Source organism: Vanessa cardui, chromosome 5, assembly GCF_905220365.1.
Source record: "Vanessa cardui chromosome 5, ilVanCard2.1, whole genome shotgun sequence".
NCBI lineage: Eukaryota > Metazoa > Arthropoda > Insecta > Lepidoptera > Nymphalidae > Vanessa > Vanessa cardui.
In genome coordinates, this window is record NC_061127.1 from 8,389,666 (window position 1) to 8,417,324 (window position 27,659).

General features: G+C 34.1%; 1 protein-coding gene across 1 annotated transcript in view; it reads right to left on the reverse strand.

Moving 5' to 3' along the window:
* LOC124529988 (phospholipid-transporting ATPase ABCA3) overlaps positions 1-27,659 on the reverse strand; it is a 35,243-nt gene that overhangs the window by 4,060 nt on the left and 3,524 nt on the right. Inside the window, exons 6-27 of the mRNA XM_047103958.1 lie at positions 25,099-25,209; positions 21,815-21,956; positions 20,041-20,220; positions 13,328-13,540; positions 12,611-12,714; positions 11,188-11,320; positions 8,366-8,595; positions 6,185-6,350; positions 5,670-5,903; positions 5,424-5,565; positions 5,228-5,334; positions 4,756-5,144; positions 4,478-4,687; positions 4,019-4,123; positions 3,769-3,940; positions 3,221-3,346; positions 3,021-3,144; positions 2,388-2,509; positions 1,932-2,056; positions 1,668-1,845; positions 820-981; positions 72-229 (exon numbers count right to left, since the gene is read on the reverse strand). Coding sequence (XP_046959914.1) covers positions 72-229; positions 820-981; positions 1,668-1,845; positions 1,932-2,056; positions 2,388-2,509; positions 3,021-3,144; positions 3,221-3,346; positions 3,769-3,940; positions 4,019-4,123; positions 4,478-4,687; positions 4,756-5,144; positions 5,228-5,334; positions 5,424-5,565; positions 5,670-5,903; positions 6,185-6,350; positions 8,366-8,595; positions 11,188-11,320; positions 12,611-12,714; positions 13,328-13,540; positions 20,041-20,220; positions 21,815-21,956; positions 25,099-25,209 — 3,633 coding nt within the window. The remainder of the gene's footprint in view (positions 1-71; positions 230-819; positions 982-1,667; positions 1,846-1,931; positions 2,057-2,387; positions 2,510-3,020; positions 3,145-3,220; positions 3,347-3,768; positions 3,941-4,018; positions 4,124-4,477; positions 4,688-4,755; positions 5,145-5,227; positions 5,335-5,423; positions 5,566-5,669; positions 5,904-6,184; positions 6,351-8,365; positions 8,596-11,187; positions 11,321-12,610; positions 12,715-13,327; positions 13,541-20,040; positions 20,221-21,814; positions 21,957-25,098; positions 25,210-27,659) is intronic.

Consider the following 27,659-nt stretch of genomic DNA (forward strand, 5'->3'; position numbering starts at 1 on the left):
TAAATAAAAAAAATTATTATAATAACGATATAATATGAGCAAACAATAATGTTTATGTCTATTTCGTTTACCTTTTTATCGTAGTGTTTTATAAATCCAAGTATTTCAGCTAATTGTATGGCCCGCGCTGATCCAACTCGCACGGGGATTCCGCGTAGTAGACAAAAGATTTTTAGTGTCTCTCGGGCGGTTAAATTTTCTATTAGCGCATCGAATTGTGGACAGTACCCTAAAAATAAAATGACATTTAGTATACAGCTAAAATGAATGATGTGTTTCCGCTAAACAAAAATCCATGCAGTCGTAAGTAAGAAAACATTTGTATACGTGAACGTCGATAGCGCAACGAGTTATTGCTCTATCTTCGGATTCTCAAATATCAGTAGCGAGTATCGTATATATGGATAACTAAAAATAAATATTATGATACACCAACATTCTTTCTATAAAGTCGTTAAAAGTGCTATACAATGGAAAATGCGAACAGTCAGATGACCTTTTCAAAAGCCTAACAAATTCCAGACAATTTTATGTACCAACCCAACCAAGAAGTTTGTTTAAGACAGTATAATATAATAATATAATATGAGACAACATCACATACATTACTCTGGTCCCAATGTAAGTAGCTGATGCACTTGTGTTATGGGAATCAGAAGTAACGACGGTACCACAAACACCCAGACCAAAGACAACATAGAAAACTAATGGTAATCTACATGGGCTCGGCCGGGAATCGAACCCGTCCCGGGTTCGATTCCCGGCCGATTCGTCTCAGAAAAACGCAGTATATATAGTTGGTTGGTTATAGGTGCTTACCGATGTGTCGATGCACGTCCTGGATGTGCGTCTTGATGGAGAGGCCGTGCACGTAGGCGTCGCCGCAGCTGATGCGCGCGTCGCCCGTCAGCATGCGGAACGTGCTCGTCTTGCCGGCGCCGTTGATGCCCAGCAGCCCGAAACACTCGCCCTTACGCACCGCTGCCGGCACCGAGCGCACGTGTTCATTGACATTTAATGTCACTTATTCTTTTGTGCCGTATATGCATATAGGTATTAAAGTAAACAGTAAAGTTACATATTCTATGACTAAAATATTTCCCATCTGTGTATCTCATATTCTTTGGCATATATCATGTATAAAAGTCGAAGCATTGAATATGTAAAACAGAGTGTGTATCAAGTGCGTCACAATCCGTATAATTGTACCGTCTCGTTAATAAATCGTGAACCAGTTAGTGATTTTCAATCCTCAACACAAGCCCAGCAACACTTTCATTACTTATTATACTGAACTCAATTATATTGTAACTGCCTCGATGGTCTAGGCCCTAGACCCTAGGGACTAGACCTGTAGGGCATATGGTAGCATACTATAGCGATTCCGTGGCACCCGCCGAAGAGACGGAAAATGTACCGTTGATTTTGTCGGTACTCTAATGTACTAGAGTTAGGCTCCGGCGAGTGCCATATACTTTAAGACAAAATTCACAATTGCTAAAATTTAAAACATCCTAACAATCACATTTTGTCTTCGATCTAAGTAAAAATAATTTTAAAAATAAATTTTAAAGCGAGACAAGAATATGAAAAACGTAATTAAGAAGTACGGCACTCAAAAATAATTTTTCACTACTACGATTCAAAATACGACATAGAAAACTTACCGAAGGTGAGGTTGTCGACGGCGCAGAAGTCGCCGTAGTACTTGGTGAGGTCGCGGCACACGAGGCTGTGCGCGGCCAGGCGCTCGCGCGGCAGCTCCTGCACGCGGCGCCGCTCCGCCGCCACGTCCGCGTCCTCGTCCGCGCCCGCCGCGCGCGCCGCCCGCCCCGCGTACCGCACCTGCGCACGCGCCGCGCTCAGACTCGCCCGCGCACTCCCCGCACACTCCCCGCGCGCTCCCCACCGCCCTATCGCCACGCACTCACCTTATTCAAGACTTCGTACTCCTTTATTAATAAAACAGCAAACCCGATCACACCCACGAGGCTCATCGTGAACAAATATCGACCGATCCCGGGTTCACTCCATCTCAAAAACGGGTCGTCGTCGACTAAAAAAAAAAACAAAAAATAAAATCTTTTATATGACATACTTTAACATAAACATCGGTAGCAAAAGCTTAATCTCATATTAATATTACAAAAACTGTCCGTTAGTTCATTTTTAGAATTACCGATCAACGTGATATTTATGATCTGGTAAATTTGATTTCAGAATCAACTCATAATAAAGATTCATACAAATTATACTCGATTACAAAATTCGATTTTTGAAAAATACAATTATTAACTGAAATCAGGGCAGTCCTTTTAGCACCTTTAAAAGATCGATATACAATATATATGTAAGTGTAATGATTGAAAGATACAAAACTCACTTACGACAGCAAACAGACACGTTGAGCTTGTTGCAGACGGTGTGGCGCGTGCAGTTGTCGATGGTCTCGAACTGCGCGCACAGCGCGTCGCACGCCAGCAGCGAGAACGCGGACACGCTCATGTCCCTGGTGGGGACACGCTTTGTATTATTAAAATATTTAAGAACCACTTCCTAGATTACTATCTAGGAAGTGGTTCGGCCTGCTAAAATTGTGAAATTACAATGACATGGGCTACCACAAAATATTTAAATCTCATTATTATTATAATTACAGTTAAAACTATATATGAGAGTTAAGGATATACCGAGTTCGGAAAAAAATGATGTTCTTCATTTCCGCAATGTAGCTAAATTCAGTGATTCAGTGTTTTTCAAAATATTAAAAGTTATTTGTATGAAATAAGCACACGAGGGAAAAGACCAGAATCACAGTACAAATTCGTCTATAAGTGTAGAATACACGTAGATTTTGGAAAATATTTTTAAAAGTATTATTGAAACTGAACACTTTCTATGACGCGTGAGACGGTCACGTAAAGTTATTAGATAAAAAAAAACCTCTTAGCATAACCTTAAATGTATTCCATGTTTATAACATTACTCAAATAATCTAATTGCACAATACTTTTTCATACCTAAAACTTCTGCTGATACAGTAGATGGGTAACGGCGAGAACAGCCAATCAAAGATGTGTGCATAATAGGGGTTGCCAACTTCAGGTAATCTCAGAACTTCTGTTATTAAAAACGGCATGCAACCTATAAACACAGAGTTTTACAGTTTAGTAAACATAAGCTACTGTAACAAACAAATTTATGTATTTTATAATCTTACCAGAAAATATATTTATAAAGCACATCTTCGAGAAACCAGTAGCGGCAGCTTCGAAATAGAACGAAGCCAAATAGTGTAGAGGTATCATAGCGAAAGCGAAAATAATCAGCACTAGCAGAACTCTCCCTGTAAAACGAGAACGTATTGTGTTCGATTAATAATAATTATAGGCTATTTGACTGGTTTTTAAAATCCATTTTATATTATTTTGACAATATGGCGCTGCAATGGGGTCGGTGACGTCACTTTGCTGTATTTTAATCTGTGGTACATATAGTAGAAAAGCAAGGTTTACAAGAAAGTGACTTCATCATAAGCCCGGCCAATCAGGAGCGTTTTATGTCACGTGACAAACGTTTGAAAATTTGCATTTTTATTTATTGATTTTTGAATAAATTAAGTATTATTTTCAAGTTTCGTTAGTAAATAACCATTTTTAAACTCATAATATACACTGACTACAATAATTCACAATTTATTTTTCGCATTGTCAAATAGTCTATTGTCGATCAATATGTTACATTTCACAAAGTGATGTGATAGTTCACCTAATTCCTGAGGCGTCGCCAATGTGTTCTCTTGGAAAAAGGCAAGTGTTGAGATAATTGCAAAGAACACCAGTAACAGCCAGAGCCAGTCCCATATGAGCGCCGTGGTCCAAAGTACCGCCGGACGAACGCCCGACACGCGTTGCAAGAGCTTCGCGCCGCTTGTGCGCTCCTGGTACACGAGGTACATGTCACTTATTTGATATTCGAGCACGGTGTATCAATTTACACTACAAAAATATTTTGTTACCTTAATAACAAAGAGTACGAGAAAGGATGTAACAAACGCCATGCAGAATCCGATATTGAATGCGAATTGAAAGCCCATACTGCTACCGCTCGCCATTACTTTTACCTATAATACAATGCCAATTAAAACTCATATTCCCTTGTACAGTCAGAGTAAGAAAACCTTCGTCACTTTTCAAATTCATTCGTTTGAAACTAAACATCAAATCATTGCGACGCAATATGTCATTCTCGATCGGTAAAGTAGATTATCTCTGATACTGAGCACACGAAAATAGATCTTAAGGTGGCGAACGTTTTCTTAACCCGACCGTATATTCGAAAAATATAAATAAGACGGATGGATTGAATTTAAAATGTAAAACATAGATTTGGCTTCTCTAAAACGGAATGTTGTAAAATGACTCCTCGATCGCGGTCGGAGAGGCACCGAGTGAAAGGTAAAGGACATCAGAATCACCAGGTTCTCGATGGAGTAGGGCAGCGGGTGGTTGACGACGCGCAGCGAGGCGCCGGGCGCCAGCGCGCCCAGCAGCGCGTTGTTGGCCAGCGCCAGCGAGATGGCGGAGTCGTGGTAGCCGTAGTTGCTGAACCACGCCGTGACGCGCTGCGGCGCGAACGTGGCGCCCGCCAGCGCCTCGTAGCGCGCGCGCGCCGGCTCGCCCGCGCTCTGCGGACGGACGCACGGTCAGCGCGAGCGGACGAACCCCTGGCCACGGATTCGAAGCGCTAACGTACCAACTTTAAGTAAAACTTAGCCAGGTCCATCCTCCCCACGTCCGTCAACGTCATCGTCGGGTCCGACGAGTTTTTGAAGTAGTCCTTGAACGCGATCATCGCTCTCCTCTCTATGCTGTTTTCGGTCAAATTCGCCCCCTCGGATAGGAGGGTTTGCGTTTTCCTGAAGCCGCTCGCCAGACTTAGCTCCAGGGGCGGTAGATGTGACATGAACTTCCAGGATCTAGCGATCCACACCGATATCGATATATTTATGATCGGCGTTATTATTTGTATGAACGCGCCGAGTTTATTTCTTATCGTATTGTATGCTAGCTTTAGGAACATTGCTTTTATGTGGTTTCTCTGTAATTTCCAGCCTCGCACTTTTTGTATAGGCTCGTTGTCCACTGAAAGGTGAGATATTTACATTAATATAAATATAATCGAAAGAAAAGTTAACGCAAAAGATTGTTTTTAAAACGGAATATACGTATGTTGTTGCGGGGCATATCCATGGGGACGACGGCAGCGTCGCTGTATGAATTGTTGTAAATGTGTTTCTTCGTTGATGTCAATCCATTGTCTTCTGCGCCAGCTCTTTGGAGAAAGTGATACAATATTAATATTTATTTTCAGAATATATAACGATACATTTCAAAAACCGAATTTTGATAATCTTGACTTACTTCATGAATACCTCTTCTAGACTCGTTACAGATAAACCGTAACTCGCTACTTTCAGGTTTTCTTTTTCCTCTTCGAACTTTTTAAGCATATCCGGGAATTTACTGACTTGATCATTTGGTAAGATGTAAGTTAGTTCCGAGCCTGAAACGGTAGTATTTCTTTTATAAGAGTATCACATATAAAAAATATTAATAAGCTAATTAAAACAAAACTAACAATTACAAGATCAAGTAGCATTTGCTTACCAATGTTAGTATTCTCTTTAACATCCGGAACGTATGATTTGAAGAACCGAGTAACGTCTTCTACAACGCAGTGATCCGATTTGACAATGGTCATTTTGTAGCCGATACCGTAGTGTTTCTTTAAGAAATATGGAGTCCCAACGCACTGCAGTCGGCCTCCTGACATTATCGCTATTCGATCTCCCAGCACGTCTGCTTCATCCATAAAGTGGGTTGTGAGTATCATTGTCCTGCCTGTGAGGCGTGAAAATAAATCAAATCAGAGGTTCCGTTCGCAGGGTCGGATTTGGGAGTCTAGAAGATCTGGAGCCACAAAGGAGTGGAGCCTCTAATAATTATATTATGAATTAATATGAATATTTTATTTTAGTCAATAAGGTACTCAAAAATGGTTCACTTTTGGATTATGCATATGGGGGTTTAAATTATTGCAAATAGTCACCCCTATCACCTCCTAACGGATATACGTCGAGTTACCAATAACCCTGTATATGAGTTCTTAAAAAGAAATCTACCTTTCTTTTCCTTCTGCAGCAAGTCCCAGAGCGAGCGTCGCGCGGCGGGGTCGAGGCCGGACGTGGGCTCGTCCAGCAGCACCACGCGCGACGAGCCGCACATGGCCGCGCCCACCGACAGCCGACGCTTCTGACCGCCCGACAGGTGCTTCGATATCACGTCCCGCTGGACACACCCAACACCAACATGTTTGCTCAATTATACATGCTATAACTACACGACCGATTATTCAAATGTTGCTTGTCAGGGATACAGAAAAGAAGGACGTGGGGTACATAAGACCAAGACCTCCCGTCGCACGCAAGTGCAAAACTTGTTACAATGGAGAATGTTACTAAGTATGCCAAATCACTTGATTATTTTTCTTAGTAAAGCCTGTATGTATACAAATACACTAGTTTTTGTTTTAGTCAAAAATTCCTAGTAGTTTTGATTTTATAGGCATTCAAAGTTTCGAAAAATATCGAGTCCCGCTAACAGCCGCGCGAGTGCCGTGACGTCATTTCACAACACGCCGCGCGGGAAGCGTACCGCTTAGTATCACTTTTTATCATAACTCGGTTCCCTATCGAGATACGATTTTTTTTATGGAATACTTTTTTTTGCTTTTTGTACTATCTACAATTAAGGTCCTTTACATTTTTCATGTATCGATCATCGTTATCGAGATTTCGATAAAAAATACACGAATTTTGGGAGAAAAAATATTTTTTCGCTATTAAAATCAAATTCAAAATAAACTTTATTCAAGTGGGCTTTTACAAGCACTTTTGAATCGTCATTTAACAATTAATTGAAGCTACCACCGGTTCGGAAAGTAGATTCTACCGGGAAGAACCGGCAAGAAACTCAGTAGTTACTCTTTTTCAACAGTTAAAAAAAACAATCATATTAGTTAAATACAATTATATATGTATGTAATGTTTCCTGCCTGGAAGTCAACAGGTATTAATTTCAAGTATTTTTATCATGTACAAAATCTTGTATCGAATAATATGTATTTTTTATAAACGATTTGAATTTACGAAACGGCAAAGTTTCGTTTTTTCTCGTGAAAGATATATAAAATTACTGTAATGAAACATATAGAGTTTGTTCCGACCTACAAATTCGTAATAATTACAAAAAATAATAATTACACGTGGTCATTTTTGTCAAACATTTTTCTTCTTTTTCACAGATTATCGCAGCACCTTCGCGAATAACTCTTAATTTTTCTTCGTGAATATCCTTTTTTTTTTCTTCGTACCATTTCGCAAAGAGTATTTTGAAACCGGTTTTTCGAAAGCACACTATGCAATTACGCCCTTTATTTTCTATTATGAGAATGTCGTCTCCACACTTCTCTTGCAAATGTTTTTCAACGTCATTTCTTATTCCCCTAGTCAGGTAGTGCATGCATCAGGCAGTGCATATAGATGAGATCTTCGATGGTATCGAGCTCTATTGTAATCGATCTAATCGCTTCATAGCTTTTTTCAGTTTTTTTTAAATCTTTTGGAACTATAAAAAACAACTTTTATTGCGAATAGGTAGTTGTACTTTTACATTTAGGCACAACACGTGATTTCCTAGTATTTGGATTGGACATTGTTAAAAGTATTTAGGTATAATTTCGACGGCGCGGGCGCGCAATCGCGGGCGGACCGAGTGAGCCAGACTGAGCGTGTTGTACAATGACGTCACACCGTCACCGGCAGCCCGCGTCGTACGATACAACTTGTTTTACTTATAACTCGGAAACTAATTGACGTATCGAATTAATTATTTCACTATTATTTATTATTTTTGACACACAATATAGATTGCTAATAATCAAAATTTGTGAACATTCTCCATTATAGACAATTACTGGACGTTTATCATCACTACCTAGCATCACTAAACGAGTACCAAAACTGTAATAAGATTGGAGGATACATAACGATAATATATTATAAACATTTGGTCATATGACACATTATATATGAAATCGATTTTGACCTTATTGAAATGATTACTCTTTTATTTGAATGATTTTTCAGAGTAGAGGATATTCTAATTGATTATATACATACAAGCTACAGTCAAAACAGTAAAGTCACTCAAGAGACAGTCTTGACGGACTTAATGCATTAGTTTTAATTACTCCTTTGAGATTGTTTATTTAGTAGGAGATGATTATTTTAATGAATACGTACCTTTTCTTCCAGCTCTAATAGTTTAACGAAATGGTCGACTTCCTCGTTAATCTTTGATTTGTGGACACCCTTTAATCTCGAATAGAAGATGATGTGTTCAGCGACCGTGAGATCGGGGAAGAGCACGTTGTGCTGCGGACAGATGCCAATTGACTTGCGAGCTTGCTCCGTCTCGGTCACAATGTCGTATCCGTTTATCGTCGCCGAGCCGGACGATGGTGGAACCATACCTGTATTGAAAAATTTAATACTTAAAGTAACAGTAAATTTTCATAATCAAATTTCATACAACTGGACCTGCGGCTTTACCCGCGCGAAATTTATAAAACAAAACTTTCAACTTTCGTTTTATCCATCTAGTTGAGTTTTGGAAAATCCGTTCTTAGAGGATGTGGATGTCTCCAAACCACAAGGAACCTACTTTCCAAATTTAAGTTTGTGGACGTTATAGTGTCTGAGATTTCGTCAGTGAGCTTTTTGCTTTAATATATATAGAAAAAAAAAACAAACATTATTTATAAAACAGCTCAAGATATAAATTACAATATAAAATAAGAAGTAATCGAAAATAACATTGAGGAAATTCAATTTTTGTCTCAATAATTTGGAGTTATTTATAAAAAACATTACGTATTATTTATAGCCAGGGTGCCAATTCGACTAACAAATTATCACTTCATCGCGATAGAATCGTATCGTTTAAGCATTCTATTATTCTACAAACATAATCATCCAAACGCTAATGATTGAAATATCGTATTAGAATAGAAAATATATCGTTTCCTTCATAAACTAGTAGAATTGACCCCTTTATTCAAATGAGAAATAATATATATTACGTTTCATTAAATTTTCGTATTGTTATCTATTTAAATGTGAAGTAGCAAGTGACTAAGAATTTAAGAACACCATTCAAAGAAAGAAAATCAGGTTATTATAAACATTTACAGTCCAAAAACAATGATTGATCCAGGAGTAAAAATAATTATAAGTAATTATTTTTACTAACATTATTTATTGTTTATAACAAATAACAAAGTTATTTCATTGTGTCAGACTCTTCAAAATAACCGTGTGAATACGTTGATAAATTCGATGAAAAAAGTCAATTTTAAATGCAAATCTTATTCAAATTTTCGTGTATACATAATTACTAGCTTGTTTTATGTATTTTCTAAGAAAATTAAGTTAATAAAGTGACAGTTTGTTAATATCCTATTGCTGGGATAACGTCTCTTCTCTTGAGACGGTTTGGATATTATTTAACCACGCTGCGATACAGACCCCTAAATCGTAGTGGGCACTTTGATCAAATGCCCAGGGCCCCACCATCGATATATAAAATACCCCACTACCACCCCCATATATAAAAAGATCAGCGTATTTTCAAAATAAAGATACTGACTCTTTCGATAAATCCAGAACCTACCAATATATATCAGTAACTAGGTATTTCAAAAGAGCCTTAATTATTGGAAAATTGGAGAACAATGACAGTTTCCTAGTCTATTCTAAAAAAATAGTGTTCTGTTAAAGTCATAGGGGCCTCATTACCCTAATATGATCAAGGCCTCCAATAGGTTAAATACGGCCCTGCGGTATAGTAATTTTCAATTAATTCGACACAAAATTTGCATGAAATGTAATTAATCAACTGTCAACGTGCTATACGGATCATTATATTTAAATAATTGTAACCGTTTCAATATTTCTAAGAAATCGAATTGCGTGACATTACGTATAAAGTAATCACTATTCATTAGTTCATATTAAGTCTTTATTGCAACTTTGTTTGTGATTATTCGACTTAATTGCATTAAAAACTAGTTCCCTTATATGTAAATACATCTTAGGTAAGTATAAATTATTTTGAACGAGAGTTTTTTTATTCAGTTCGTACGCAGAGTTGGATTTAAAGGTCTGGAGGCCGCGGGGCCACAAAGCAGTGAGGGCCCTAGACAAACCTATTTTGAATTAAATAGTTTTTTTTTTATTTCAATCAGTAAGCTATGATTTGTTTTGTATTTGTATCGGTAACTTTTAAAATATTAAATAGTAGCATTATTATAATTTGACTATATCTCAGTATTTGTTAACTTGCTGAAAACTGTGGCCCCCTCTCATGTGGAGGCCCGAGGGCAGTTGCCCCGGTTGCCCTCCCCTAAATACGGCCTTGTTCGTACGTCATGATGTAATTTGTACCAAACTAGCTTGTCGTGAGCCGAGGCGTCAAAAGTTGCAGGTTTACGCCGATGCAATACTGAATTTTCTTTTGTTTAGTTGTTTCTAATTGGTCCGTGTTATAAAGAGATGTACCAGTAAAATAAAATTACGAAATTAATTACTTCAAAATTACAAGTAGCAAATTTTAGATTTATGAATTTGTATTTTAATATTACTAAGTTTTTATTTTTAAGACAAATAAGAACCTTCGTAGTTATAATAATTTATACAACGGATGTCTATACAATCTGAAAAATTGAGTTTTTTTAATATAACTTTTATTTTGCTAGCTTCCAAAATATGACATACAAAAAATACAGACGAATTGATAACCTCCTCCTTTTTGAAGGCGGTTGAAAACATTACCATACAAATCGTTTAGGTTTACTAATACAATTTCCCTTCTCAAAGATCAGATGTCTAAAAGTATATTCTTACCTAATGTACAATATATGAATAAAAATCTCCTCTCTTAATAACATAATGTTCCTAGATGTAGCTGTTTTGGCTCGAAGGCGATACTTCAGTCAACATTCATATAAAAATAGATAGATTAAATCAAAAATCAATATAAAGAAATGTAATTAATCGATTCTCACCCGTCAGCATAGATATCGTAGTCGTTTTCCCGGCACCGTTGTGACCCAGTAACACTGTTATTTCGTTTTCGTACATCCTAAGATTTAAATTATCAACGGCTCTCTTGCGACCTCGATAAACTTTGGTGAGGTTCTGAAATTAATAAATGTTTTGTGTTACAAAAATAAACCTCTGTTTAATCGAGAGGAAGAACTACGTTTTGTGTATCTCCTGGAACTAATGTTAATACTTTTTAATGAGATGTTTGTTTTAGTAAAAGCCTGTAAATTACCACTGCTGAGCTAAGGCCTCCTCTTCCATTAAGAAGAGGGCTTGGAACATATTCCACCACGCTGTTCCAATGCGGGTTTGTGGAAAGATGTTTGTTTAATTAAAAAAAAATGGATTTCGAAACAAAAAATAGATGTTAGTTTTGAAATCAATTTTTTAATTATCAAGAATCATTTTACAGGTTGCGATTGAAAGTAGCCACTTCCAATACATAATATACATTGTACCGAGACTTTTTTTTGTGTATGTGTGTATTTGTGCTGTTGTCCCTACTGGCTTTTCCGGGCGTTGGGGTGTGTACTAGAGTCTTGAAGTTTGTGCCCTTTCGGAGTCAAGAGTGACGTTCGACTGGAGGTAGTCTCCCATGAGATCGCACCTCGGCTCAGAACGTAGTCGGTAAGGAACCAAGAAGTACCACAACACACTAAGTAGTCTTTGCTCACATAAAACACAATCAAAAACTTTACAAGTCTATGAATAATTGTAGTCTCAATTGCATTGAAAAAAAAAGAAGTATTATTATTAGGTACTATCCAAAATATATCATGAGTATTTAATTGTGATTGGTGTTGTTAACATTGACGCCGCAGATATACCATACCCGGCACCATATAACGTATAAAAACGGACTCGTGACACGGAAAACCGTCTTCGTCGTATATAAATATTCTGTTTTTCTTTAATCCCATTTACTTACTACCTAACGATAGCTAAATACGATAATCTATGACTCAAGTTAAGCTATACGACTACTTATTTTACAGCGTGTTCAAGTGAAAACGTACTAATACAGTCTTAGATAATCACAGCAGGAGTATTACGTAATAAAAAACAAATTAACGACACACGAGAAGCATGATTCAAACTTTAAAACGCTTCAATCAAATTCAAATTTTCCTTTGTACATTTTTTTAAACATCAATTTAAGTATAATTATGGGTTTGTTATTCTTATTACTAAAGATAATTTCGTATCATTACACTGTCCGGAAATATGTTCTGTTATTACATCAAAAATATATTATTTTAAGCTGAGTGTAATGCTTTTTTTCTGTTGACAATAGAGTACAAATCTAGTTAAAGGTGTGTGTGTGTACTCTCTTTAGATGTTTCCAATACAAATTCTAAATTATAATGATGTAGCTATACTCACTTCAATATTGATGCCCATGGGCACTCCTTTAGGTTCTTCATCATGTATGACCTTCAGCAAAGCGTTTTTATATTCCTGGTCAACGCCGTCTTTATTCGTTAAAGCTGAAAAAAATGCGTCCTTAAAATATGAATGAGGTTTTATCACATCAACATTATTTATCGTATCATTATTTATAACTTTATCGATTTCAAATACAGAATACTATTAATGAGCATTTATGGACAAGTTCAAATGTTAATTTCAAAATCTTAACAATTAAAGATTAAACATAACTATACATTCCTATTGAATTGATTTTATAAAACTCTTATTAGAAGCATAAAATAATATCACAAAGGAAACATTTTAAAAACAAAACAAACCTTCATACTCTTTTTTATCAAACATAACAAAGGAACTACAAATTTAAAACGCGACCTTGAACCTTCAAGTAGAAGGACTTTCAAATGATAAAATTAAAACGAATCAATAAACTACGAAGGTATTGACGTAACTACTGACGTACGATTCTTCGGCTGATTGCTAACGTTCCGTCACCTTAAGCAAAACTAACACTTATAAAAAAATATAAAAAACATTTATCCTTAAACGTCATAAGCTTAACAATACTCCTAACAATATTACGCAAAAAGGTAATACTACTCACATTAGTTTAGGTACCATTTAGCACCAGGCTATGTTCTTATAAATAAATAAATAGTTAATAAAAATCACCTGCAACTTTCTTGCTGTTGGGGCACCAAAAACTTTTGGTAAAAGGAAAGTACCAAGGCAAAGGTACGCCGTACAATCCTGGACGTATTTTTTCCACGTACATAGCAACTAACATGTATAATATTGAATCTAAAATTAGCATTAAAGCCACATGACCCGGCTGAAATTGGTCATGATAGGACACCGGGGTAAAGAATTCGTTCCATTGTAAGCCTGAAATAAAACAAAAATTAATAAGAAAAAAAAATTAACATTCTCTGAAGATCGTTGTGCACGGTAGGTGGTGCCCACACATCAATTATTCTATAGCTAAACATCTATACAATGTAATGTGTTCCGGTTTGAAGGGTGAGTAAAACGTTATTCTTAGACCCCAATGCCAATGGCGCATTGACGTTGTAAGGTATTACTAAAAACTTTAACGTTTTTCTTTAATTTAATAACTTTGTAAGTACACTGCCAATGGCTAAAGGGCTGATAAGACTAATTTTATTTGGTCCATTTTACTGGCGTTTTTCTGCTATAATTTGCGACCTTGCTGCCTAATTGTAAACATATTTATTGAAGATATTTTAATGCACAAAACATAAGAGAACTATAAAATATTAGGTAAATAGCACTTTTAATCGATTAGACCGGAAATACGGTCTAATCGGTTATAGCGATCTCTCACAGATTAACAACATATTAAGAAAAGTCTAGACATTTGCAGAGATTTAATTTTTTTAACCGTATTTATTGATTTTGGGCCAATATTTTCTAAAAACTTACATGTTTCTATAGTATATTCAAAAGTATACAATCATTGTAACTATTAAGTATCGACAGTGTTATTATAACTTAGGATATTGATTTTAAACGCTATAACAAATTCATTTGGAATGCTATATTACGGCGTGTGTTACGCAGAACTATTAGATATAGGTATTCGCCGAAAATACGATTAGTTTAAGATTTACAATTTAAAAGATACGTAAGTTATAAAAATACAACGTTTATTTAATCAGCACCATTAATAATTTGTTCATTTCCATTGAGAGTTTTTATGTACTTCAATTAACACTACATAAAAACTCTTTCGTTATGTTAAACATAAATTATAAAGCGTATAAACAAAGAGCCAACATTGTCTAGCATATGATATATGATTGGATCTGTACAATTATTTCGTCATAATTATGCAAATTACTCAAATACTATATTCATAAATATAATAAAGCAGACATATAAACAAAGTTTTACATAAAAAAAACTACGATGACATCACGTAGTATCCAAAAGAGGCGTCCATTTCGATTCATACATTTCTATATTATAACTCATTTGTTCTTTCTCAGCGAAACCACTGAACCGAATTCAATAAAATTTTATAAGTAAAAATAAGATTGAACCCAAGAAAAGACATCTGACAATCAACTCATAAAATGCAAGCGAAGCCGTAGGCGACAACTATTTGTGAGTATATTATACCTCCTAAGAATGCAGCTGCCGACTCATTTTTTTCTATTGTCTTATATATAAGTAACAGGCAGACAGCTAGCTTATAAAAAATATCTCTTGTTTTTATACAAATAAATACATCATGTATATATTTGTATAAAAAAAAAACTGAACTATGACAACGTTTTATCCAAAAAAAACTGTTTTCGCTCGTCGGATAACCGGCTCTAGCAAGAAAAAAAAATACCTTGTCAGTTAAATTAACCCAAATTGGAATTCCGAAACCGTGGACAAATTTAATCAATTACTCTTACAATAAAATTACGACTCGAAACCTAAAGCATAAATTATTAGGTACTTTTTTGCTGAGTGCAATTTTCATTCTCTTTATTAATTAACTGCACCCGTGCGAAGTCGGTGCGGGTCGCTAGTTTTTAGTATAGAGTTTACTTTAGATGAGTAAGACTAGACTAGACTAAGAATTTTTTATTAATACATACATTACGTCGGTATTTTAAAATACTTTAAAGTATTCAAACATAACAGATTTACATGAACTCAGTCAATAGTTGCGTCACGAAATATTTATCAAGCAAATTTATTGCTTATTATATTATTGTAAAGATCAAAATGCAACGAAAACATATTCAATTGACCCTTTTGTAAAGTACGAATAGCCTTCATGTTATCCATACGCGGATGACATAAATAAAAATGAGTGATTTGGTCGCGTGTCAGTTGCTATGAACACATTGATTAGAACTTGCGAGCTCTGTTGGAACGAAATTGTAAATTCTGTAATTAATAACAATTTAGGCAATTAACTCAAGGATGATTTCAAATAAACGTCGTTGTATCGAACTGTACCTACATACATTAAGATAATATATGAATAAAGTAGCATAGATCAGTTCATTCAAAAGAAAGAGATGATAAATTAAATTGGGATTCTTTTCAAATAAATTACAAGGCTTTTTATAACATGATGACTATACACGGATAAAATTGTTGATATACTTCGTAAAAAACCCGCATAAATCGGGTAAAATAAGTAAAACTCAACAAATACGGTTTATCATTTACTTTTCATATAACCTTTATTCATATTTAATAAATGCTCAAAATTATCATTTTAAACACTTTCGGAATGCACATGACCGTAAAACTTAGTGTCATATAATTTTATCGATTTAATATCGATATATCTCGAGTGTACGATTTTAGCGGATATATTATTTAATCGATTAAAAAACATTATTAAACGGTCTATAATAGACTATCGTAGACCTGTACGAAATTATTATTATAAAACCAATGTTTTTTTTGGATTGAGCTAAGTTATCTATATTCATACAGCATTTATGGTAATATATTTACCTGTCAGGTCAGGTATTTTTTGCGTTTATTTAAATAACGTAAAAAGTAACTTGGTCTGACGCAATTACTGGTCCAGACGCAATATATATAATTTTAAATTTAAAAAAGAAACACTGTTTTTTATTTTATAATTAAAGCTGATTGAAGAAAAGATTACACTGAAGAAATCATTTTCGAAGATATAATTACTTACTGTGTATTATCATGCAGACCACATCAGTAAGTAGACTCATGTCTAGTTCAGTGCGACATTGTTTGCAAACCTTTAAGGATCGCTATTGAGCCATAGAAACAAAAGTTAGGCAATACGTATTTGTCGATTATAATGGCATGCGTTACGACAGATGTCGATTGACTTAGAACAGAAGTAATCACACTTGAAAGAGAATATACTAAAAAATGTGTTTCGAAATAATTCATCATCATTTGACTGTTACAACTGGACTTTAGGCACACTAATGTTTTGGATCGTTGTTTTTTATTCACCTAGGTTGGAGATTCAAATTCAAAAATTGAAAATATATTTATTGTTTTTATATCAAAATATCATCAGATTTACATTATCTCACAGATATTTTAAATTTCAGAGAAACATGTGTGATATGATTTTATGAAGATACGAAAATGACTGTATGGTTACCTAAACATCAATTGGAATATCCAAGCGGTAATATAAACTTCCCATACATCTCGCGTATTTTCAATTTAACTAGTACACTTACTCTATGCAAACATATATCTATCTTTTTTTATACTTCTAAGTAAAACGTCATAGCAAAACAACATATAAGTGACCTATATTTTAATATTATAAATGTGAAAGTAAATCTGTCTGTCTATCCGTCTGTCTGTCTTAGTGGTACACGAACAAACTGCTGAACCAAATTTGATGAAATTTGGTATTTTTTTATATATTATCCGGTTAGGCACATGACTCCACTCCACCTGATGGCAAGTGGAAGTGGAGTCCAAGCGCGAAGACGACTAGTATTATGCACTAGTCACCTTTGCCATGCCGGCCCGCAAGATACCTTTTCACGCCTCGTCCGAAAGCACCCAGATTATAAAAGGAGGGGAACACGTGTGCTGAAGCAAACTTACACTCTGAGAAAGGACACAGGCGGTGGGCGACTACTACTGATAAATAAATATACATTTTATAAACCGTAAGTTTTACTTAACAACAAAGTAGATATATGTTCCAAGACATATAAAGTTATCGATAACTCGATTCTGTGATAAGTAGGTGTATCAAATTTCGTGATGGATTTAAGTAGATTAGGTGTTGATTATTCAAAAACCGTCATAAGCATAATAATCATAATGTTGGGGAGCATATTAAGACTTCTATATTTTTCGCCCTGACTACTTTTAAACATAAAATTTATTTTAATATTCTCGATAGTAATTAGTTAGTAGCTCGTGAGTAATTGTTTATTGAGATCTGACACTATTCCCGACCAGTAGATATAATCGGAATATTTTTAAAGATTTTGAAAATAACAAAACTGGGGTATCATATTTAGTATATATGTGATTACAAATAATTGAACTTGCAATTGGAGCGTGATGGAATTGAGCAATCAAATTTTTTGTACGAAGAGAAAGCGATGCTACCAAAAGAAAAGTAAAAACATTCGTAGTTTGACCCAATACTGCCTAAAAATAATTACACTTAACAATGATCAAATTTACTACACAAATCTCAAGATCTACCAATCCAACTTCATCGAAAAGGTTTTTGCGTTAGATATCTCATTTATTGTGACAGATTATATTTATATATTGTATAAGCATACCACCACCGAAGCAGATACATACATTGAACGCGAGTGAAAGCCACGCTGATAGGTACTTTATCTTAAATAGCACACGTTTGTTTGTAATTTTAAGTTTTCCAACTTGTATTCGTTGGCTAATTAATTAAAGTAATCTGAAACTAGTTTCTATTTAGGTCACCGGATGCTGTGTCTATGTAGGATAATGCAATGGTTCCGACCATTGCATTATTAATCTATTTAATAAATAATAAACGTTGATATTGAATGAACAAAGGAGTGCAAACTCGTGTCTGTATGTCATGTCACGATAACTATATTATTTCAATGTTTATTTTACCTCTGTCTGTCTGTATGTCCATGTTTCAAAAGTATTAAAAATTACAAATTTAAATAATTGCCTCAGCATACTAGTATATTAGTAAATAGTTATTACTAAGCATCATTTCACCATTTCGTCGAAAGCTATCAAGTGCAATAAGAACATAAAATCTACATTTTAGTTCAGACATATAAGTTAATAATAATAATCACTAACAATCATTTTTAAAATTAAAATTTAACGAGGGTATAACCGCAGGGCACAATTAGCGTCTACTTAAATATTTCACTAAATATTGTGATACACATATTTTTATCGGCTATCGGCAATGATATCTGGTAGTTATTAATGTCGTGCAACATTGTAGTAAGGCTACAACTTTGTTGTATACACGCACTTCAATTGGTTCATTTATTGAACATCGCTATCTGAATCTGGAATGATGAATTGATATCCTAATTGATTCACTATAATATACCGAGTTCTTGATTAATTACAACGAACGCTTTGTTATATAAGATATTTCATAATATTTTAAAATAATCAAACCAAATGTGAATATAAATTTGATCGTATTGTGCTATTAAGATTTAAAAAAAGAATTCTATTTTTATAGTGAAAGTAAATCTTTTAAATTAATTAGATATTTAATTATATAACTATAATCATAATGTTATGTATATTATTTTAATGATGTTTATTGCATAATATGTTTTTTGCTATTTCATAAAATTGGTTTTCTCTTGAAATCTTATCAGTTTTTATTAAGACTTCTACGTTTATGCAGAGCACGGCACAGTTGAACATTTGAGATTAGCACTCGTCCTTGCTCATCCAAGCATATACAGTTAATACAAAAACATTCTAGACGCGTGAGATCGTTGTTGACTCTGTTTTGCTGAGATAAATTTAGATTTTTATTATATATAGTTTTTGCGTGTGTCCCGTTATAAGAAACAATTAACAAGTATCCTCTTTATATTACTCATAAGGTATAGTGTAGTTCAATTTTTAACTATTAGGAGATATGTGTATGTGTGCGTGCGTAATAATATATTATGCAAGGGTATAATATATTATTCTTTGTTTCGATTATCTCAAGCATAAATTATTGACTCCAAATCAAAGATTGTGTACATATAATCATAGAATAAAATTCAGTGCATTAAAACATCTGCAGACAAGATTCTTAAAGAATAATAATTGTCTCGTAAGCATTAAATTATATGAGCAGACCAAACGACTAAATTCCATGAGATTAATTTTATCACCGCAGGCAATCATAATTAAAAATAATCACGAATGCACTGCAATAATGTTACTTTAATTCTTCAAAATATTTGTAGGTGAGTAACTCGATATGGTGTAAGGAATCTGTCGATATTTGTACATCCAAATCTATTCGGGTTTTTAAAGGTTATCTATACATATTATAAAATTGGAGTATCTGTTTATAATATTAAAATCGCCCTTTTTACTCAATGCATATGTATATATACACAGTACATATACTAAAATGACATTTTTTACAAATTTTGTCTGTCTGACTGTTTGTTCGCTTAATCTCTGGAATGGCTGGACCGATTTTGAAGGGACTTTCACTGGCAGATAACTGATATAATAAGGAGTAACTTAGGCTACAATATTAATATATTTTTTGTTAAATTCAAACGTCTAATAGATCGCGGGCACAGCTAGTTGTATAATCAAGAAACATAAATGACTACCCTGAAAACATCAATCTTTGTAACAATATAAGAAGGCAGTTTGTACTCATACAGTAATATATAACTTACCTCTAGATGTACCTTCGCAAATGATAAGCATTTGCAGAGCGTATCCCACGGCCGTGTTCGATATCAAGCTTAGCAACAATTTAGTAGTCAGGCTGATGTCCTCGTATAACATTTGAGTCAGCATGAACGCGGCGTACGTAGAAAACCACGCGAGGCCCATGAATGACGCCGCAGTATTTGCTGGAAAACCATTATTACGTTATTCTCGTTTCAAACCCTAACATCCTTGACTATTGGATTCACAAATAAAAACTTCTAAGCTTTTAAATTAATTCGATTTTTAAATTAGTGTACTTATAAATCAACTTTTATTAATTTTTATTACAATTATTACTGTACCTAATATATATCATAACTATAGCCAATACATTAATAATATGGATTGATATTGCGATGCTGAAAAAATGGGTACAGCAGGTCTATATTTGTTTCAAAGTAATTATTAGTACCTATTTCGATTAATGTTTAATAAAGTAGAATTGCGACATGTCTAATATTTCTATATTTATTATTAAGAAACTGTATGTTCATTTTTGTCTTTATTCCATTTTCATAATATGTAGCGTGTCATTTTGTCACAAACCGTTCAAAACAACGGGTGCGATTCCTGGCCTCAGTACTTAATCGATTTTTCAAATAACCTAATAACACCGTTTTACTTTTAAGCCTCGGATTTAGCCATCACGCACACTTGAAAAGTACATATATACACAAAGCAGTAGAATTATAAATATATATTTGCTTTTTGTTTATATAAAAAACTCAGTTGAATAATTAAATAGTACTTTATATTATGTACATTTTTTTAGATTATTTATAATAAGTATTAAAATATATTATGAAATAAATATGTTTATCATTAACGTGAACGTACATAATGGGTACAATAATACACATGAAAAAAAATGACAAATTGTCTGTGACAAGTTAGTAAACGATCAGCTTAAGAAATATCTTTTTTTTGTTCCTATTAGATTAATATGTAGGAAACATATTTCGGTGTTACGTTTATCTATAAAAACAAAACTAGTAATACCTAATCTTTCAATGTCAATAAAATATATGAAATCTAAACGAGATAGTTGTATCGACACATTGGCAATTCCAGCCGAGGTTACACATGTAACTATATGTTACACCATCTAGGGGGTAATTCTACTACAACTCGTAATTTATCGCAAACCAATTGAAACGTAATCGTTGCAGTTAAACCTACTAACAAAACGAAATAGTTGCAGTATCGCCGAAACTGGATCGGTTTAGAATCGAATTGTAATGTGTTAGTGTTATTAATAAGTAGAATTGTACCCCCGTTTTTAACATCACTAGCAAATAAAGCATAACCAATAATAGGTCATCATTTGTAGCATTTGAGTCGAGATGGCCCAGTGGTTAGAACGCGTGCATCTTAACCGATGATTGCGGGTTCAAACCCAGGCAAGCAGCGCTGATTCATGTGCTTAATTTGTCTTTATAATTCATCTCGTACTCGGCGGTGACGGAAAACATCGTGAGGAAACCTGCATGTGACAAATTTCATAGAAATTCTGCCACATGTGTATTCCACCAACCGGCATTGGAACAGATTGGTGGAATATGTTCCAAATCTTCTCCACTAAAGGAGAGGAGGCCTTTAGCCCAGCAGTGGGAATTTACAGGCTGTTGTTGCATTTGTAGCATTTTATTTTCATTCGTCGCTTACAATCGAATAAAATATTACTGAGTATAAATATTTAAGTTAGTTCAATAAGTGTTGCTTATGAATAATTCTCACCTCTAGTGAAGAACACGCTGACCATGAAACAGAACGACAGGGATGCTATGACGAAGAGCGTTAGAAAGAAAAATAGAACGGACCACGGCGTGAAAGTCAGCACAGCATATCCTTCTCCGTCTTCCGTCGAGTTGAAAGGAATCTAAAATAATTTAGCCATTATGAGACGATATCTTAATCACCGTTACATAGTATAAAAAAGTCGCTTAAGTTGTCTGTTCCTATGTATGCTTAGATCTTTAAAATTATGCAACGGATTTAGATGCGGTTTTTACTTAAAAGATAGAGTGATTCGAGAGGTATTTTTGTTTTTATAATACATGCACAATAAAATAAAGAAACACAGACTATTTTAGAAGTTTCCAATGTGGTCGTAAATAAACAAATTCTGTATTATATTTATCGTACATCAGTATTGCATCCGTGCGAAGCCGGGTCATGTCGCTAGTATATATGTAACTCTTTGTTAAGATTACAGGTACGAGACATAGAGTGCATAATATCGAATACACGTCCCAACCTCAGGCGAAAAATAGTAATAAAGACAGTAAAGACTGTTAAATAAATATGTAATTGTTTGTAATTCCGAAGAGTACATAGATAAATTGTCAAATATTTCAGTGGAAACGCACCATGAAACCGTCACGAGTTCTCACCATGACCTTACAAATAGGGTCACGGTCTATCTAGTGATACGTCGAAGTACAACCGCTGTTTCTTTGTGATAGATTTAACCATTACCAATGATTCTTATATCATTGTTTTATTATTTTATTTATTTCTAACCTAATTTTAATATAAGTCATTTTATGAGCGAGAAAAATTGACAAAAAGGTTTATTTTAAAGAATAATAATGAATCAATAACATCAATCAATAAAACGAACATAAAATATTCTCCATCAAATTGTCAGCTCCACGATTTTCCTCAACCTATTAAATAATAATCGTAATATTTTATAGGTACGTAACTATACAACGGCTTTGCATATTAATTATTTTTTACGTGTAATTTATTAGTTTACAATTTATTATTAAATAACCCGGATATCGTCACTGAAGGCGTTATTGTTTTTAAGAGCTGTCGGATCAAAAAATCTCATTCTCAATGCAATATAGAAAATCTGGTATGCGAATGGTTGCGTAATAATTATAAATTTCTAGAAACTAGATGTTGCTATGCATATTAGACATTTTTGTTCTGCCAATATCAGTCGATTCATTATCAATATATTTTATAAGCCGACTTCGACACAGTAATGAAACTTAAATATTAATCTAATTTTCATAATGCATATAATTTAACATATAATTTTGTTATATGTATGTAAATTAGGTATTTTTTATTACTGTCGTGTATATCTTAAAACAAGAATAGTAACAATGCTCCAAATTATTTAAGAAATAACTATTTACGCCTACTTTTAAGCTTATCACTTGCATTGGGAATGGGGACGAAAAAAGCCCAAGGAGTCAGGATCGATCCTGCTACTTTATAAATCGCAAAACCCGAAATTTTTGCAGTGTTGACGCTTACGTTTGTAGTTGAAACTATATTATCATATAAAGCTGTAAATTAATTACTAGATATAATTTCCTGGTCAATTAAGAAAAATGGCTTTCGTAAATAAATCCTCAGTAGCAGTCTTTTAAATTGGTCATGTTTTTTCTGAGCTTGGAAACGTTTCAAGTCGACGCAGATTTCTGTCCCATCGGATTAAGAATCAGGTGCGTAAGAAAAAGTATTAGGATACCTGTTCAATACGCGCACGTTTGTAAACTTACAGTTTCTAACATAGTCCTATATTCCCATGGTACGTAAAGCGCGTAACACTTGGTCCTTAGGTCTTTCCCGTCGATTTGGATTATCTTCTAATTTGGTCACGATGATGATTTATGATAATATAGATTGCATTGGTGTCAATACACGCTTTTGAATATCGTCTTTTATAGAAAGAAGTTCTTTTGCGATATTGGAAAATATGCTTCTGAATGGTCGCCATCACCAAAATCATTTAGGAGAATACCAACAATCTTACTTCGTACATTAATGAAAAACAAGTGACGACTCGCTTGATTTATATTTGTCTAGTCAGATAAGATAACCGTTGTAAAAAAAAAAATAGTTATTATAATTGAGTTCACTTGTTTCAAAACAATACATCCCGCTTGGTAAAAACATACTAAATGCAACATCTTAACATTTGCGAGTTATGATAATGAAACGAAATTTGATAGTCAAAGTTTTGGTAACATATTGACAAATATCTGATATACGATTCAGAGAAACGTAAGTAGGTACCTAAACAAATAACTTACAGTCACCTCGTACACGTGTAGAGGCTATGTCAAGTTATTGATCTTTGTCGCAACAGTTCCCAAAAAATGATTGCGTTTTTTTTTTATTTTGTACATTTAATAGATGAGTATAAGGTCGTGATCGTGAAATTTCCAAAAGATTGAAAAAAATATAAATTGGATTAAATTTAAAAAGTATGTACCTCGCCTTTCGAATATAATTACCACCAATTTGCGATCAATTACAATTATTGCTAGCAAGACCTTCAGCTTTAGCTGATGTATAATGTAGGTTATATTTTAAAATTGATATGCCCTGACATAAATAATCTATGTTCTCCTTGGACCTTCATTTATTTGTCGATAAGAAATATTCAATGCACGGTTGTTTCAGGTCGCTGTACAATATCATATGAAATACGTAAGAACGTAAATAAGTATTGACAATTTATTTTCTAATTAATAACTGTATACTCATACTATGTGAAATGAAAACTTTTTTTTTAAATAAGCCCGACTGCACAAGCCCATAACATCGCCCGTAAATATTGGCAATATGGGAAATATTAACCATCCCTTACATAGCCAAAACGCCATCAACCTTGAAAACTAAGATGCATGAACCGTGTGCTTGTAAAACGCCTACCGAGCCTTCAAGACACACTACAATACTGAATATTGTTCATTGTAGAATATATGATGTGTGGGTGGGATCTACCCAGACTGGCTATCAGAAAACTTCACCATTATTGTAAATTTAATAGGTCTCGGATTACGAATAAGATTACTGATTTTGCCAATTCTGATCTTTCAGATTATGATCGACGTACAGGAAAAATCTTAAAACGATAATTCTGCTACATGTAGACATCAAACCACACTGAAGCACCCTGGTGATCTCCATGCAATAGAAGTAGAAGACGTTTCTTTTGATATCAGTAAATTTTAATATAATTAAAAACGTAAGTGAATTAAGTATATCCTTACCTTAAACAGTATCACCATGAGTGTTACGGATATAAGAAGAAACGAGAATTGCTTAATGAACCAAGCCAGCCAATGCAACCACGACGGCAGTCCCATTATTGTCATAGTTTCCTGTGGAAAAAACGACTCTTGTACACACAAACTTTATGTAAATGTAAATATAATTATATACATTTCTAAACAAAATTAAAATGTTTGAAATGAAACCTATCCTATACTTCAGAAATATTTTTTAAGTATTTCCTAAGTAGACAATTTAGAACAATTTATTTCAGTAACAGTTATACAATAGACGTACATACATTTTTAATAAAAGTGTATGATAAATATTATTAATTATATTTTTAGTCACGTTAAGAAAATTTTGAACCAATTAACAAGTATAATATTTACAGAAAACTTCAAGACAATTTATCTATAATAGACAAGTCAAAGTAAAAATTGTTTAGGAAATTTTTATTGTTTCTCACACAGTATTTTGCGTAACAAAAAATTATAATATTGTTTAAGACATATTAGATTAACTATAAAAAAAAAGTCATTGATATTATGCATGAGCTGAGATGGCCCAGTGGTAAGAATGCGTGCATCTTAATCGATGATTGCGGGTTCAAATCCAGGGAAGCGCCACTATATATATGTGCTTAATTTGTGTTTATAATTCATCTCGTGCTCGGCGGTGAAGGAAAACATCGTGAGGAAACCTGCATGTGTCTAATTTCATCCAAATTTGGCCACATGTGCATTCCACCAACCCGCATTGGAACAGCGTGGTAGAATATGTTCCAAACCCTCTTCTTAATGGAAGAGGAGGGCTCAACCCAGCAGTGGGAAATTTACAGGCTGTTACTTTACTTTTTACATTGATATCAATGATTTTTATAACTATTTTGCGAAAAACATTTTGGCCTTTCTAGAAAGTCAAGAAAGTAAAGTTTGTGTAACTAAAATTTGAATCTCTTTCGAATCTATTTAATAAGATTAAAACGTTATTTAATGCCGGAAACGACCTTATAAGTTATCGAGTGGTTCAAGATATGATACATCAAGACGTAGATTTTTCTTTAAAGATAACGGATAACTGAATTCTTAAAGATAAATCTTTGTTAGCCAGCAAAAATACATACATTTTTATATACAACTATAGTAGCTTTCGCTTTGCGGGGGAGAGGTGGGGGGGGGGGTTGCAGGTTAAAAGCCTAAATGCTCGCCTAGGCTACAATCTATCTTTGCCAATTTTCAATCGAATCAATTCAGCCGCTCAAGCATGATTACGTAACAAACATCAATCCAATCGTCCACATTTCTAACATAAGTTAGATTGTTTAATGTACTAGGAAGATTTTGCGTCTATGTATTGACAGCCTTCGGCTATATAGTAACACAACATTCAGTTTCCTCGAAAACCACGATATCTATTCGATGATTCTGAGAAACGTATGATCCCTTATGGCGTTACTAGAAGCCTCGGCTGGATGAAATAAATAAAATATCCGATAATATCGAGTTTTCACGGTATTGTTAATACGTAATGAAATTATAATTTATTATATCAGCGTTATAATGTCCAAATAGACAAAAACATACACTGCTGGGCTAAAGGCCTCCTCTCCTTTTGAGGAGAAGGTTTGGAACTTACTCCACCACGCTGTTCCAATGCGGGTTGGTGGTATACACATGTGGCAGATTTTCTATGAAATTTGTCACATGCAGGTTTCCTCACGATGTTTTCCTTCACCGCTGAGCACGAGTTGAATTATAAAGACAAATTAAGCACATGAATCAGCGGTGCTTGCCTGGGTTTGAACCCGCAATCATCGGTTAAGATGCACGCGTTCTAACCACTGGGCCATCTCGACTCTATCTATCGTTTTGTCAAAAATTTAAAACATACATAGCTGTTTTCAATTTTTGACAAAACGATATATCATGTTGTCATTCATAAAAGAAATATTAAGGACAATAAAAGCGATGACACGAATGACTGTGTCTGTGTGTGTGTTTTTGTATTATTCGACCGCGCTCATGATCAAGGCGCGGTATTGTAAGATATATTGTAAATTCTGGCGAAAGATATAATATGTTCTAATGTATGCACCATACAAATATTAGAAATGTAAATATGTACAATATAAATTCACAATTTACATACATAAAAATTGCTAATCATGATGCTTATGACTGCATTAATTTTAAATATAACGTTTATGAGAATAGAAGAAGCACGATGCTCATAGACTTGTTTTCATTCACTACATACTCATAAAATTCATCATGATTTGTCATAGAAACTGACGCAATTTCAGTTATTTGCGCGTATTTTAAGCAATAAGTTTACTGCGTACTATTAATCACGTGCACCAAATACAATAATATATACCAATAACGAATATTGGTGACATTTCTATGTATCATAATATCAAAAAAAAACAATAATAAGAATTTATAATAACTACCTACTAACGCCGTTATCATACGGGCTATATGTAGGACTAGCTGTTCCCGCGACCTTAATTTAACATGAAAAAAATATTGTAGCCTAAGTTACTCCCTATTATATC